The sequence below is a fragment of the Diplotaxodon limnothrissa genome, linkage group LG11, assembly GCF_057381915.1.
Source record: "Diplotaxodon limnothrissa isolate DT_005_m linkage group LG11, D_limnothrissa_male_GT1.1, whole genome shotgun sequence".
Classification (NCBI taxonomy): Eukaryota; Metazoa; Chordata; class Actinopteri; order Cichliformes; family Cichlidae; genus Diplotaxodon; species Diplotaxodon limnothrissa.
In genome coordinates, this window is record NC_140606.1 from 1,878,018 (window position 1) to 1,892,735 (window position 14,718).

General features: G+C 44.6%; 1 protein-coding gene across 1 annotated transcript in view; it reads right to left on the bottom strand.

The window, feature by feature from the left end:
• Positions 1-2,092: 2,092 nt before the first annotated feature.
• adcy3a (adenylate cyclase 3a) overlaps positions 2,093-14,718 on the bottom strand; it is a 63,216-nt gene continuing 50,590 nt past the window's right edge. Inside the window, exons 18-21 of the mRNA XM_085366086.1 lie at positions 12,443-12,556; positions 10,076-10,202; positions 8,062-8,186; positions 2,093-3,786 (exon numbers count right to left, since the gene is read on the bottom strand). Of these exons, the coding sequence (XP_085222212.1) occupies positions 3,607-3,786; positions 8,062-8,186; positions 10,076-10,202; positions 12,443-12,556 (546 nt within the window). The 3' untranslated portion in view covers positions 2,093-3,606. The remainder of the gene's footprint in view (positions 3,787-8,061; positions 8,187-10,075; positions 10,203-12,442; positions 12,557-14,718) is intronic.

Consider the following 14,718-nt stretch of genomic DNA (forward strand, 5'->3'; position numbering starts at 1 on the left):
CTGGCTTCAGGTGATGCTGAATGTCATCTGTTTGCTGGGAAGGACCCAGAGCGTGTGAGGGTGAGAGATACGTGTACAGCTCAGGTTGTGGGACCAGTTTCATGAAGAAGAAATGGACAGGTGAGGTTTACTTGTGTCCCCAATTCAATTCAATTCAATTTTATTTATATAGCGCCAAATCACAACATAAGTCGCCTCAAGGCGCTTCATAGATACAGAGAAAAACCCAACAATCATATGACCCCCTATGAGCAAGCACTTTGGCAACAGTGGGAAGGAAAAACTCCCTTTTAACAGGAAGAAACCTCCGGCAGAACCAGGCTCAGGGAGGGGCGGGGCCATCTGCTGCGACCGGTTGGGGTGAGAGAAGCATGAAGCCTGTAGATCAGAGTTTTCCTCAGTGCTCCATCGGACGGGGAAACAGGTTCTGGCTATTATTAGTAGTTACACCCCAAACAGCTGTTCAGAATAACTATGCTGTTTGGAGTCGTGGGGCAGGGCGGGGAAAGTGCTACACATTGGGACTCGCTGTCTCGTTGTGCATCATCAGTAGGGACGTGGCCAGCGACAGTGAGGGGTGCAAAGGTGCTGAAGAGAAGAGTCTGTTGGGTAGGCAAACCTCGGGGTGAGGCTGGGGGGGGGTTTGTCTCGTCTCTGCTTTTCCCAGATGATGCAGTTCTGTTGGTTTCATCAAGATATGACCTCCAGCTTGTACTGGGATGGCCGCTCTGGTTTGGGAGCCAGTGGCTGCCCCAAGTGGAGGTATCTTCACAAGAAGAGAGCAGGACTGGTGCACTGACACAAACGCATGACAAGTCTGAAAATGGAGCTGTTAGGGTTAGGGGCCAGTTTTCATGTCAACAGGTTTTTTGGAACCAGTGAGACCAAGAAATCGTATCAGCAGAACTACCAAAACAAACTGAAGACAGACGTTGACAGTGGAGGGAAACAAACAGGAGAAGCTCGCTTCTACTGCAAAAATGAATTCTGCCATTTTAACATGTCCCAGCTGTCGTGTGCACTTATCCACAGCTTGTCCGCCCACTTCAAAAACACCTCTGCTATCCATCTGACACAGCTTCAAGACACAGAAGCCAGTGGAGCGGTGCGGCTAAGGAGAGCTGGGAGATGTGTCCCATTTCAGAATCGCTTCTTCCACCACAGCAGACGAGCAGCAAACGAGTCTGTATGATCACACCGTTGTCCCTCACTGGTTGAATCCTCCTCAGAGGCAGGACCGGTGAAGGCTGTCAGGCTTTTAGTAACTGAGGATGAACTCCAACATACACGCTGTGCAAACCCACCGTGTGTCCATGTGATGAGGACATGGTGCTTAGTTACTAAAGAGGATTGTGAGCGCACAAGAGAGAAATCTCCATTGTTTTGAAAAAAATCAGATACATTTATGAAAGAGATGTAGCCCATCAGTGTGTTTCTCATACTGAAATGCTGAATTCAAAGAACTAATCTGGTTACAGAAGCCAAAGATTTGGTCAATCTGCTGTTGGGCAAAAAGACACTGAGCCTATGCTACTCTGATGATCCACAGTCTCAGTGTCTGGTTTATTCCCAACCAGTCCACATGTTGTTGTCTCCCGCCTGTCTTTACAATTAGGATCATTTATTTAAAATGTTTTGCTTAAGTCAAGCGCTTCCTTCAAGCACGCACTCTTTTCCATCAGTCACACAGCATCTGCCTCATGTCACTACTGCGCTACCACGTCCGACCCAGTAACAGTTACAGATCAAGTCTAATCGAATGCAGTCGGATGATCAGGCTGTGGCCACTGTGTGTCTCGTCTGTGCTGAGAAGGAGAGCAGATTTCTCCTTCATGGACTTCCTGTTAAATCCAGAACTGAATTCAAAAGCCTGCTCCTTATATACAAGTTCTTGTGTTCACAGACCTCTCTGCACTGCATCATATCTGTTATTAACCTCTGTCTCTCTTCCACAGCATGTCTTTATCCTGTCCTCCTTCTCTCACCCCAACCAATCGCAGCAGATGGCCCCGCCCCTCCCTGAGCCTGGTTCTGCCGGAGGTTTCTTCCTGTTAAAAGGGAGTTTTTCCTTCCCACTGTCGCCAAAGTGCTGCTCAAAGGGGGTCATATGATTGTTGGGTTTTTCTCTGTATGTATTATTGTAGGGTCTACTGTACAGTATAAAGCACCTTGAGGTGACTGTTGTTGTGATTTGGCGCTGTGTAAATAAAATTGAATTGAGTTAATGATCTATCTTACTCACTCACCTCCTGCAGTAAAATTAAAGTTTATGCCTAAAATACATTTTTATTGCTCCAGAGGAGAGATTAGTGTGAGAGACAGAGAGAGAAATGTTTAAAAGTTTGCTTGGACTGTACCAGCCAAAGCTAACAATCTCTGCTGTAACAAAAGCAACACTTCCTTTGCACATGTCGAACATTTACACATACCATGGTTTGCTAAAGGGGAGTGCTTCTTAAATGCATCGGTTTAAGTGCTGAAGCAGAGACAGGTCCTGATGTTTCTAAATGAGGAAACAAAGAAACTATGATTCAACAGAAGGTAGCAGCAGGGAGAGCTTCATGGCCTGATCCAGGAGTGAAAGCTGTGCAGGATGGTAAAGGGACTCGTTTTATACCTCGTGCTCCAGCACGTTTTTTATGCTTATGTGCTTTTTATTTAATGTTCACATGCCAATGGATGCACTGGAGAGCAATTTGGGGTTAGTATCTTGCCCAATGAAGATTACAGCAGGCAGGGAGCAAACGGTGAACCTCGTGATTAGTAGAGGACCTGCTCTACCTCCTGAGCTACAGCCACCCAGGAAGTTAATGGGCCAGTTTGAGCTCTTGCTGTCAAATCTAAGGATGCAGAGAAATCACGTCAGTAGTATTAGCTGTGTGTCTGAGGTAACACTGTAATACTTTACTATCTGTATATTCAGTACCTGGATTCATTTTAAGCTACAAGTGCATTTGTCATCAAACGGAGTGGTTTATAAAACAAATCTGCACAGATTTGACCCGTGTGGTGTGTTACTGGGTGTTTCATTACACTAAAGTCTCCTTTTGGTAAATGTTTCTGTGCCTATGGTTTCAGGAAGGGTGACACGAGGACAAAAAGAAAAAAACTTCCAAATGATGAATAATTTGTTCTGCAGTATCCGTCCAAAGCAAGAGTTCTGTTTAACCTGTTTAACCCAATATTATGAATTTCCATGTAACTCCTTATTTAAGAAGAAAGAACTTCAAACCTTGACAGCATCATCGATCAGTCCCCTCAGTGTCACAGTCAAAGAATCAGGTTTCCCTTTAATCTCCTATCTGTTTGGTGCCCTCAGCTTCTAATCTTCTCAATTTATTCGAACATCTTGATTTAAATATATACTGCTAAACTGAAATCATCTTCAAAATCAAATACAGACTCTTCTGGCATCTGTACATCTTTCTGTACAGACAGAGAATACACCAGTTCATGTTTATGAAGTTTGTAAATGAATTAGGCTTCGGTTCAGTTATAGTTTCAGGTTTCCCAGGACTTTAAATCAATTCACTTCTTTCCCCTGCACGACTCTTCACACAGCCTATGACCGATGAGTGCATGAGTGTGTGACAGACAGATAAGTCCTCAACTATCCACCACCTGATGTGGCAGAGTGACAGAGGAGCCGTTGATAAATGAGCCTTGTTTGTCTCTTCCCTTCAGAAAATAAGTGAGCAGCTCTCCTTTCCCCTTCACAAAGATGGGCCCTCTCCTCACGAAGCGGAAGCCATACTCCTTCAGGATGTTGTAGCAGTCCTCCACTACCTGAGGGAAACACACAGAGTACAAAAGTATGTCTCATTGCTTTGTACAGTTGGGGACACAATTCAAAGCTGCACATTCAAAAGCTCCACTGGTTATGTTTGGTCACAGATATGGATGCATCGGCATCTGTCGCCAGAGTTGCGTCACCACATCCGGACTATCTTCTTACACCTGCATCCAGACCTGCTCCAGCTCTTGTACCCAGAGTTATTGCAGCCAGCACAGGTATGTGGGCTACCTGGAACACTTCAACCAGACCACCCCCCTCTTTTGCCCAGTAGACCTTATCATGATTCATTAAGCCTGTGCCACCAGTCTCAGTCACGTGTGCCACCAGCAGCTGGTCATTAGAGTTTCTAACCCAGCATGTTAGACGTATCTTACTGGTTTCAGCTCTGGGAAGGAGAGCAGCTTAGCCCTGCTACAGGAAGGACTGAGTGATGTTCTTGGTCCTCATAAGCATTTGTCCGAGGATTACAAGATCTTATTAGCTCACCTGAAGTTATCAAGTGTGCTAAACGATACATTTGTGACCCAACTGCATATATCAGTGTGCTGAGGGCTCTCGGACAGGAGTACAAGCGAACTCAGTGCCGTCCTGTGCACACCACCCATAAAGGCAGGGGACTCTCAAGCTTTTGAAGCGGGTCTGTCCTGTGGGGATGCTAACTACTGTCAACGGAGTAGCAGAGAGGTAACTCCACTGTGGATCCCATGCAGACCGACTACTTACCAAACTTGTAAATGGTTTTTTACATAAGTGCTTTCTATCTAACATTCACACATTCAGACTCCGATGGATGCATCGTAGAGAAACTTCGGGTTACTATCTTGTCCAAGGGTATATGGAATGCAGACTGGAGCAGCCAGGGATTGAACTACCAACCTTCCGATTAGTAGATGACCCGCTCTACCTCCTGAGCAACAGCCACCCCATAACTTTGGGAATACTGCCCCAACCAAGGCTATTTGCACTTACATCACTGGAGAGGAAAGTCAGTAGGCACTGTCAAACCAAGAACACAGGTACCGTAATTGTCGGGCTATAAGCCGCTACTTTTTGCACAAGCTTTGAACCCTGCGGCTTTTAGTCAGCTGCTTCTTTTCTATGGATTGTCCATGATTTTTGTCATATGGTAAGAGGATTTGTTTTGTTTGTTCCTCTGTTGTACGGCACTACGTTGCCTGGCGGAAGGGCATGTGATCAGACACACAGTATCGGGGTTCAAGAGTGGTATGTTGGTCACATGTCCATCCGCCAGGCAACGTAGTGCCGTACAAGTAGCACGAAATACAAACTTCAAAGTAGCACTACTCGTTCAGCGGGAGGGTGGATGACGAAGCCATCCTGAGCCTGTTTGTCTCCGACACTGGAGAAGAGGACTTTGGTGGTTTCAGTGGCAGGAAGAAGAGAAAGATGGTGAATGACTGACTTTTCTTCTTGTTAAAGCCGTGTCGCTGCACCTGAGCCTAAAAGGTAGGCCGGATCTATTTTTCTGGTGTGCTGTAGGTTATTGTTATGTACTACATTTGTTACTCATTTATGAAGCACAGTACATGTTTCGTACTTGTAATTACCGCTACTTGTACATATGCCTAAAAAGTTATGCAAATATGTACCCATAACTTGTTTTTCAAAATATTAATAAAAGTGATGTCTCCAAACAGCCATCTCTTTCCTGACAATTCCCTTTGTGCATATTCTCTTACATATGATGAGTCAACATTGAAACACCTGCGGCTTTTAGTCAGGTGCGGCTAATGTATGTACAAAACAGGATTTTCCCCTGATTTTAGCTTGTGCGGCTAATATTCAGGTGCGCTCTGTAGTCCGGGAAATACGGTAGTTTATTAGCCACTACCACAAGACCACTTGCTGTGGCCCATCCATCTTCTAAGGCTCGTGTCACAGAAGAAGAGAGAGTGTTTCGATCCCTATTGTGAGGAGCATTACTTGAGAGGATCCAAGGATTTCTCCAGGCTAGACGTGGCCACTGTGGTGGACTGGAGATGTTGGAGATGTGACGTAAACATGTTGCTGCATGCTCAAGAAACCCAGCAGCACCTGTGGTGAGCAACGCCTCCTTGCACTACCTGCCTTGCCAAGGCTAAAGAACAAAACCCTAATATTCTTACCATGAATGCTGGATCCAGTGTCATCTATGCTGACCATCACGCTCATCATAGATGCAGACCTCTGCAATGCTGGACGACAGGTTGGAGAGAAAATTGTCTGCTCCCATGAAGTTCCTTGCCCTGCCCAGACAGACAAGGCTGTGGCCCAATAAACCATCGCGACAGTAAGTCCTACAGCTGAATGGAGGATATCACTGGATATGTTCACCAAAGCAAAGCCAAAGGTGAGGCATTAAATATCGAAGTCATTCACAGCACAACAACTAGCCCTAGCTAAACAATCCTGCCCAGTGGAAACAACTGAGAAGAACCACCTACGACTTCCCCTTAAAGGTCTCAGCTGGGTGAGACCTATGATCGGATCAGATCACCCTCACCTTATCATTCGTGTTTGACCAGTGATCTGTGGCCTGGAGGGCCAGAAGCAGTCTGCACCAAGCTGGGTTTGGCACTGCAGCAACCCACAGTAGTCTACGACAGTAAGCTGATAGATGGTTACACTCAGCCTTACTCACACAGACAACATAGCTTTACAAAAACGTGGAAAGGCTGTGGCAGCTTGACATCCTCCCTTTCAGAAATATGCCACCTCAGCTGAAAGCACCTCAAGAAGCTGTCGTGGATCAATAGCCAGTGAGCTGTGATTATGGAAGGACTCCAGAAGGTCACAGACGTACAACCAGGAGCTCCACAAACTGGAGAAATCTGTGGTGAAGTTGACTCCAGAGGAGGGGGAATGGTTCGACTGGATTCGGTACATTCCACACCATCATGTGCACCACAGCAGCTGTGGCTGTAGCTTACACAAGGACACGGATTGCCACAACTGGCACTTTCCTGACGGCCAGATCCCAGGTAGCTCCTCAGAAGAAATGGTTCATGCTTCGTTTGGAGCTCAGAGCTGTTCAGACTACTCTGCAAACTCAGCTTGCTCTACCGCTGCAAAGCACCATGGACTGAATCCACTACTGCGCTGGGTTAGTTGTGGTCTGAGTCCTGTTAAAAGGTCTTCCATTTGTGCTGAAATCCAGGAGCTCACCAGTTCTCCCCCGTGGAAATATATCATACCAGTGGAAAACCTGGATAACGGCATCACAAGGGGGAAGCAGCTTCATGATCTTTCACCAGCCTGCTGCTGGGCCCCCATGTTATAGCAACAAACCTCAGAGCACTGGCCCTCCCAACCAACACACCTGTCCTCGCTGCAATGGCTGATCTGCTCACAGAGAGACTCCACGTCCACAAACCTGTATTCTGTCCAACTGGAGCTGACTGCTTGACATGAGCGCCTCAGAGGGATAATCTTTAAGTGCCTAATCATCAGATCTGCACACCTTGATTTGCTGTTGACTCTGTGCTCAGACGCTTTCCTCCTGGCCTTGTGTCTCCTGTCGAGAACACCATTCAATGTATATTCAAATCATAGATCCAATTTCTGAGGCAGGTCTCGAGAGCTGCAGGAGGCTTTCTCCACCATATAGCCCATTCTTCAGGTGCATCTTGTAAATCAGAAGATTACCTTCCATACTAATCCACCACACACATTTCTGATGAACCTGTGAGAGGGAAATAAGGTAAGTCTGCGCTCCAATCATCCTGAGGATCACATTGTTCCTAAGTCACCGCATGGCGGTAGAAGGGATCCTTAATGTGAAACCTCTTGGCTGCGCATCATTGGATACTGCTGATCCATTACATCAACTCTGCTGCTCGTGGGGCAGCAGGACGCCTCACTGCTGCAGGTGGTTTCTGGACAAGGTAACATCATCACCAGTGGAAGATTAAAGCATCCAGGCCAAACAGAAGTCTCAACACACGACCGTGCCATAGGCCAAGCTGTCATAATCGTGCCCCCTCAGTTGCCCAGGGTCATGTCGCTGGTGGAGGAATCAGAAAGATGTTTCCTGGGAAGAACGGTATAGTGCTAGATCACATCTGTATACAACCAGCGGCTGAGCTGGTTACTCTGCCTCAGATGCCAGATGGGAAGTCTTCCTCATAGCACAACAGATACTTTTTGCTGTGATCTTAAAACTGCTTAAAAGAAACTTTACACTATTTATCTGACCTCCTCTCTACAATAATCTCTTTGGAGGTTATTTGAATAAGATAAAGCAGAAGTCTGAAGTGAAGCAGTACCTGGATGTTGCCCATCACACCTGTGGACTCCATGCGGCTTGCCACGTTGACAGTGTTGCCCCAGATGTCAAAGTGGGGTTTGCGAGCACCAATCACTCCAGCTAGCACCCCTCCCTTATTTAGACCTAAAAGAGAGTGTTGAAATATGCAACGTGTTGACTTTCATTTTAATTCACTTCAGTCTGTTTATTTAGCGGCAAATCACAAGAAAAGTTGCCTCAAAGCACTTTTATGTACGGTAAACACTCGGCAATAATAACAAGAAAACCCCAATCAGACACCCTCATATGACCAAACATGTGGTGACAACTGGAAGAAGAAACCCTCTTTTAAAACCCTCCAGTAGACCGTGGCTCAGGGATGAAGGCAGCAGGACAGGACAAAGACACACAGAGTGTATTATGCCCCCAGCAGCCACGGGCAGCATAACTAAGGGAGGGCCAAGAATAAGCTTCATCAAAAAAGAAAGTTTTGAGCTTACATTTTAAAGTATAGAGGCGATATGTCTCCCATATCCAAACTGGAAGCTGGTTCCCCAGAAGAGTGACATGTACAGCGAGGATGTAACACTATTAACAAGAAAATGGGACTCTGTGGAAGTAGAGGTTAGGTCCTGTAGCTGCTCTGCACTGTGTGGACACATGGCATTGAATAAGATAACAGTGGAGGAATTATAACCTTAAACTTAGTTACAGCAATTTTAGAAAAACATCTTCGTTGTAATTCATTATTATCAGGAAGTCCTAAAAACTCCCTGAAAAGCCTTCAGCTGATCCAAAATGCTGCAGCAAGAGTCCTGACAGGGACTAGAAAGAGAGAGCAGATTTCTCCTGTTTTGGCTTCCTGTTAAATCCAGGATTCAAAATCCTGCTCCTCACATACAAGGTCTTAAATAATCAGGCCCCATCTGATCTTAATGACCTTGTAGTACTATATCACCCTATTAGAGCACTTCGCTCTCGCTCTGCAGGCCTACTTGTTGTTCCTAGAGTATTTAAAAGTAGAATGGGAGGCAGAGCCTTCAGTTTTCAGGCCCCTCTTCTGTGGAACCAGCTTCCAGTTTGGATTCAGGAGACAGACACTATCTCTACTTTCAAGATCAGGCTTCAAACTTTCCTCTTTGCTAAAGCATATAGTTAGGGCTGGACCAGGTGACCCTGAATCCTCCCTTAGTTATGCTGCATTTTGTTACAATTTTACAACATGATATAAATGTAGTTTTCCATCTAATGTTTTCGAGGCTGCTTATTGAATCTTTCATGTTCCATGACACTTGAGACTCTATAAGACGAGTCAAAACGTCCTCTCCACCACAACCTCAGCCTCCCTGACATGCTGCTCACTGTCTGTCTTATTTACAATCAGAAGTAAACGTTTTCTAACAGACCAGGTCTCTCCCCGGTCAGGGCATAGTGTATGAAAGTTATACTCAAAGTTATATTTTAAAGTTGATTCAAGTGTCACAATCAAAAGCAAAGATCTCATTTTAGTTCAGGATGATTCCAACTCAAAGATCAAACCCACGATGAAGTTTGTCTGCGACGCAGAGTAACAGAAGAATGCTCTGGTAGTCTGCATGCTCCCTGATAATTCACTGGAGAACATTTAGATAAAAATAAAAGGTCATATGTCCATGTGGGACTGGTGGCTGTGATTTCTCCTTTTTTGCCAACACTCAGTTCATGTTTTAGACATGATTCCTTCTGGGTCAAAATCCCTTTTGTAATGTTTCTAATAGTCTTCGTTTTAACAAAAAATAAATACACTGGAGATGCTAATTACTCATTTAAAACTACGGTAATGCTAAGTGAATGAATGCTATACAGCATGAACACAACATGTACAAGATGAAGTCTGCAAGTTCAGCTTTGCTCCTGACGTCAACTATTTGTTGTGTTTTGTTCCTACATGGTTTGAATCCACTGACCATAAGAGAGATAACATATCTTTGACGGACCTGCACAGCAACACACCTAACATGCAACCCTTCAACCGTCTTAAGATTAGGACGTACCGATGCGCAGCATGAAATTGTTGAATGATTGGTAGTTGATGTTCATAAGTGTAACCTTCATGGCCAGCGCAAAGTCTGCGAGGTCTGCCAGGTGCTGCCAGCGCTCGGTGTCCGACAGCTCTTCCTTCTGTCAGGCAAAAGCAAATTCAGTTTTTTACTTGGTTAAATGCTTCACTTTGTAAACAGCTCTTTACTGTATTATAAATCTGGATTATTGATTTGGGTTCTTCTGTGTAAAAACAACCAAGCAGATAACTGGGAGTGAGCGTCTTTTTTCCCGGTGACGAACTTTGAACCACCAAGCAGTTCAGTCACGTGAGTCCATTTTCTTAGGCTATTAAATTCAGCCTTTAATTTTTCATCATTCTCTGTTGTGCTTGTATTCATAATGATATTAACATTAATGCTTGTATAAGCCTCTCACCTCAGCATTAAACTATCACTAACTCGTTCTGTCAGCGCCTCACTCTCACCCAAAACTCGGAAATAAAACCGTCGAACCTTAAAACGAGGCTTTCAACAGGAAAATAAAAGGTCACATCTCTGTGTAGGACTGGTCAAATCACATTGTAATGTGACCGGATTTGACCAGCCAAATGGCCTAAACGTGAGCATTGAATCCTAAAACAAGGATTTCAACGGGTGCAAATAAAATGGTGTTCTTATGTTTAATCCAGGCCTCGCGGGCCGGTGTCCTGCAGGGTTTAGACGTGTCCTTGATCCAACACAGCTGATCTAAATGGCTGAATGACCTCCCCGACATGTGCTGAAGTTCTCCAGAGGCCTGGGAATGAGCTCATCATGTGATTCAGGTGTGTTGAACCAAGGTGAGATCTAACACCTGCAGGACACCGGCCCTCGAGGCCTGGAGTTGGACACCCCTGATGTAAATACTGACTCACTACTCAAAATGCCTAAAATGAACACAAATTCTACGTATATGTAGAATGTGGCCCACAAAAAAACCCAAAGCCTTAGCTCATTTAAACTTTGTAGCTCAGGTGGTGGAGCAGGTCACCTGCTTATCAGAAGGATGATGGTTTGATGCCCATCTGCTCCAGTCTGCATGACTAATATCCTTGGAAAAGCTACTGACCCCAGTTTGGAGTGTGAATGGGTGAATGAGGCGTGTAAAGTGCTGTGTGTCATCAGTTACAGTAGATAAGCAGTAGATTACATGCATCCCTGGACGTCTCCACTGCAAACACCAACCTCTGGTGAAGCTGACGTCGATTTTTCTTTCAAGATGACCAAACTGTTGATCTGATAAATCATTGCCAAAAGTCAGAATGTCGACACTGACTGTGGCTCTAGCTCAGGAGGTACAGCAGGTCGCCTTGGAAGGTTGGTGGTTCAATCCCTGGCTCCTCCAGTCTGCATGTCAAGTATCCTTAGGCAAGATAGTAACCCAGAGCTGCTCTCCGATACATCCATCGGAGCATGACTGTGTGTGAATGTAGTTAGATAAGCATAAAGAAAGTGCTTGTGTGAATGGGTGAATGTGGCAAGTTGTGTAGAGCGCTTTGAGTACTCGGGAGAGTAGAAGAGCGCTATAGAAGAACCCGTCCTTTTACCATTACTAAGCTCCACTAGTTTGTGCGTCGGGACAACCATGTGGTCTGTGGTGTGCGACAGCATGCGACTTTGTTCTGGAAAGATTAGACTGGAAAACACAGCAGCACACAAACGCAGCCTGTGCTCTAACACGACTGTGTCGACCAAAGCTCGTTTATCCAAAGTGAAAATGCAATAAAGCATCGAAAGCCTCAACATCAAACCTGAGGGACACATTTTAGACTTAAGGATGTCGTCACCACAATAAGGACATCAAACCTATTATCTATTAGCACTCAACACGTAATTTAACTCTCCATTATGCTCAGTGCACGGTTAGTAATCTTCCATTATTATAGCCTTAATTAGAACATAGGTTACATTTGTCTTATATCCTTGTCGAGTGAGGTGGTTTTTTCCTTAACTGTCCAATTTAAATATTTCTTTATATTCATAGTAAATCAGATAGATTATCATTACATTTGTTGTCAAACTAACTGAACTAACTAAAGAATCTGCAACATTTCACTGATTGTTTATTAAGACTTCAGCCTATAAATTCCTATAAATTATGAAAAATCTACGTTACCATGGAAATAACTGAGTTACAGGCTGTCTCAGCTGTGCCCTCTGCACTACAGTAAACTGTACCTGCATCCTAATCAGATCATCTTAATCAAATTAATATTTCCACAAAGAGAGTTGCACCAAACCTGCAGCAGATCTAGATCTATTCACACTAAGATGCAATTATGTTGGCTCTGTCAGCCATGACACACACTGAAGCTGAAGAAGTCATGTGACCACACTGACCTTGATGGAGTTGTAACCGTTGCTGACGTCCGGGGTGACACCTGACGCTGCCATGTATGTGCTGCCAATAGTCTTGATTTTTGTAATGCAGCGAAACTGAGGCTCATCCAGCAGCTGACATGGAGACAAGTGGGAGGTTGTGTTACTGACAATGAAAGCACAGACAAACATGCTGCAACCATTTTTAAAAAGCACTGCACCCTGGCCATCTGAGCAACTTACATTTCAACTTCATCTCACCACAAAACGGACATATCGAGGTGTTTGTAACCGTTTTCAATATTACTGTACCGTCAGGGGTCTGCTATCACACAGCTGAAAGAAAACATGAACGTTTGGGAATTAAACGATTTCTGCAATGACAACATGTAGATGTGGTCTGATCACCATCCAAGTCATAATTAGAGACTTCAAGTAAAATCAGATTTAAACTAATGTACAGAAACTTTTATGGTTCTTGTGTCTTTTTCATCCACGACTCTTTCTAGTGCACGAATCACAGCTGGAATCACTGCAGAACGTCAGCGAGCTCACAGATATTTGAGATATATTCCTGATTTCAATGTCTGCTTTCTCTGCTCATTTATACACATTGATTTGTTTAAGGTCACGTTATGTAAACCAATTTGGCTTGGTTAAAGTTGGCGGTCATCTCCAAGCCACTTTCTAACCCACCTCCACCACAACCCCACCTGTATTAGTTATGCTGCAATATGTGTAGGCTGCTGGGGGATTCCCATGATGCACTGGGTGTTAACAGACCTCTCTGCATTGAATCATATCTGTTATTAACCTCTGTCTCTCTTCCACAGCATGTCTTTATCCTGTCTTCCTTCTCTCACCCCAACCAATCGCAGCAGATGGCCCCGCCCCTCCCTGAGCCTGGTTCTGCTGGAGGTTTCTTCCTGTTAAAAGGGAGTTTTTCCTTCCCACTGTCGCCAAAGTGCTGCTCATAGGGGCTCATATGATTGTTGGGTTTCTGTCTGTATGTATTATTGTAGGGTCTACCTTACTATATAAAGCACCTTGAGGCGACTGTTGCTGTGATTTGGTGCTGTATAAATGACACTGAATTAAAATAAAATGGAATTATTGCTGTATCTGACTTAATCTTTGCTCTATATGAGCTCTAGAGACCGGCCCACCAGGTATTATAGGAAAAGCCATAAAGAATGAAAACAAACGCTGTGGTGACAGTGATGCACAGTCTTGTTGGTATATGTGTGATTTCTATACATTTTACATCAGATAAAAACTTTGGTTGTAAGATTCAGATAATTATTTATTAAAAGCAAAACATTTTAAATGAGAATAAGAAAGAAAAGTATGTCTTTGTGCCCCCCTCTCCCTGTTAATGCCCTACCTGCCCCCCTGGCAGCACTTTGCTAGACCCGCCCCTGCACAGTTACCAGCTGTCAGCTACCTAAAAAAGGATCCTGGTGTTATTAGTCTCTCAGAAACAGTTCATAACTTCCCTTCAACTCATCCATGTCACCTAAAAGGTAAACCTGTTTCTCCATCACCTGTTCAGCTCTGATGATTCAGTAAGGACATCTCCTGGTTTCATCTTCATGTTTCCCTCTCACCACATATCCAAACCGACATCATGACCAGCAGCTTTACAGCTGTGGCTCCAGCAAACATCAGCTGATAGAATTTATTTAATATTAATTTCTACTAACAACAGCTGATCAAACGTGCTGCTGTTGTTTAGCGTGACGTCCGCTGGTTTCCTCTTTCTGGCGCAAAGTGGCTGATGTTTTGTCCCAGTCCAGCCCTGGGCACGACACGCAGTGAGTTAATCTGAGAGGTGCATTAAAAAAAATAAATGGCCGGGCCAGCGGTGCACATCGCAAATTGCAACACAACTAATGTGTCCCATAGACACATTCTTAATGACGGTATCTTAGCTAACGACCCCAACTACCAGATTCAACTTGTAATTGGCTAAAAATCACTTAGCCTAGCGGTGACAGGGACGTTGTTAGCTGGTAGTTTTTTCAAGCGATGTTGAAATTTTCACGTTCCGACACTTCAAAAGCTTCAGCAGCTGTCGGCTCAGCGCAGCATCAGCACCGCGGAGATACACGGATACATCTGTAGACTCGAGACAGAATTCACGATGTGTTTTCAGGACTTTCAGCTGTTTGGACCAATGTTTTCTTTTCTGATCAAACCAGAAGCTTTAATGAGCAGCTGGATTTGTCTCGCATTAACTGGCTCGACACATCGAAATGCAGCTGATTGAACTGAACAGCTCGACTCTGTGGGGTCAA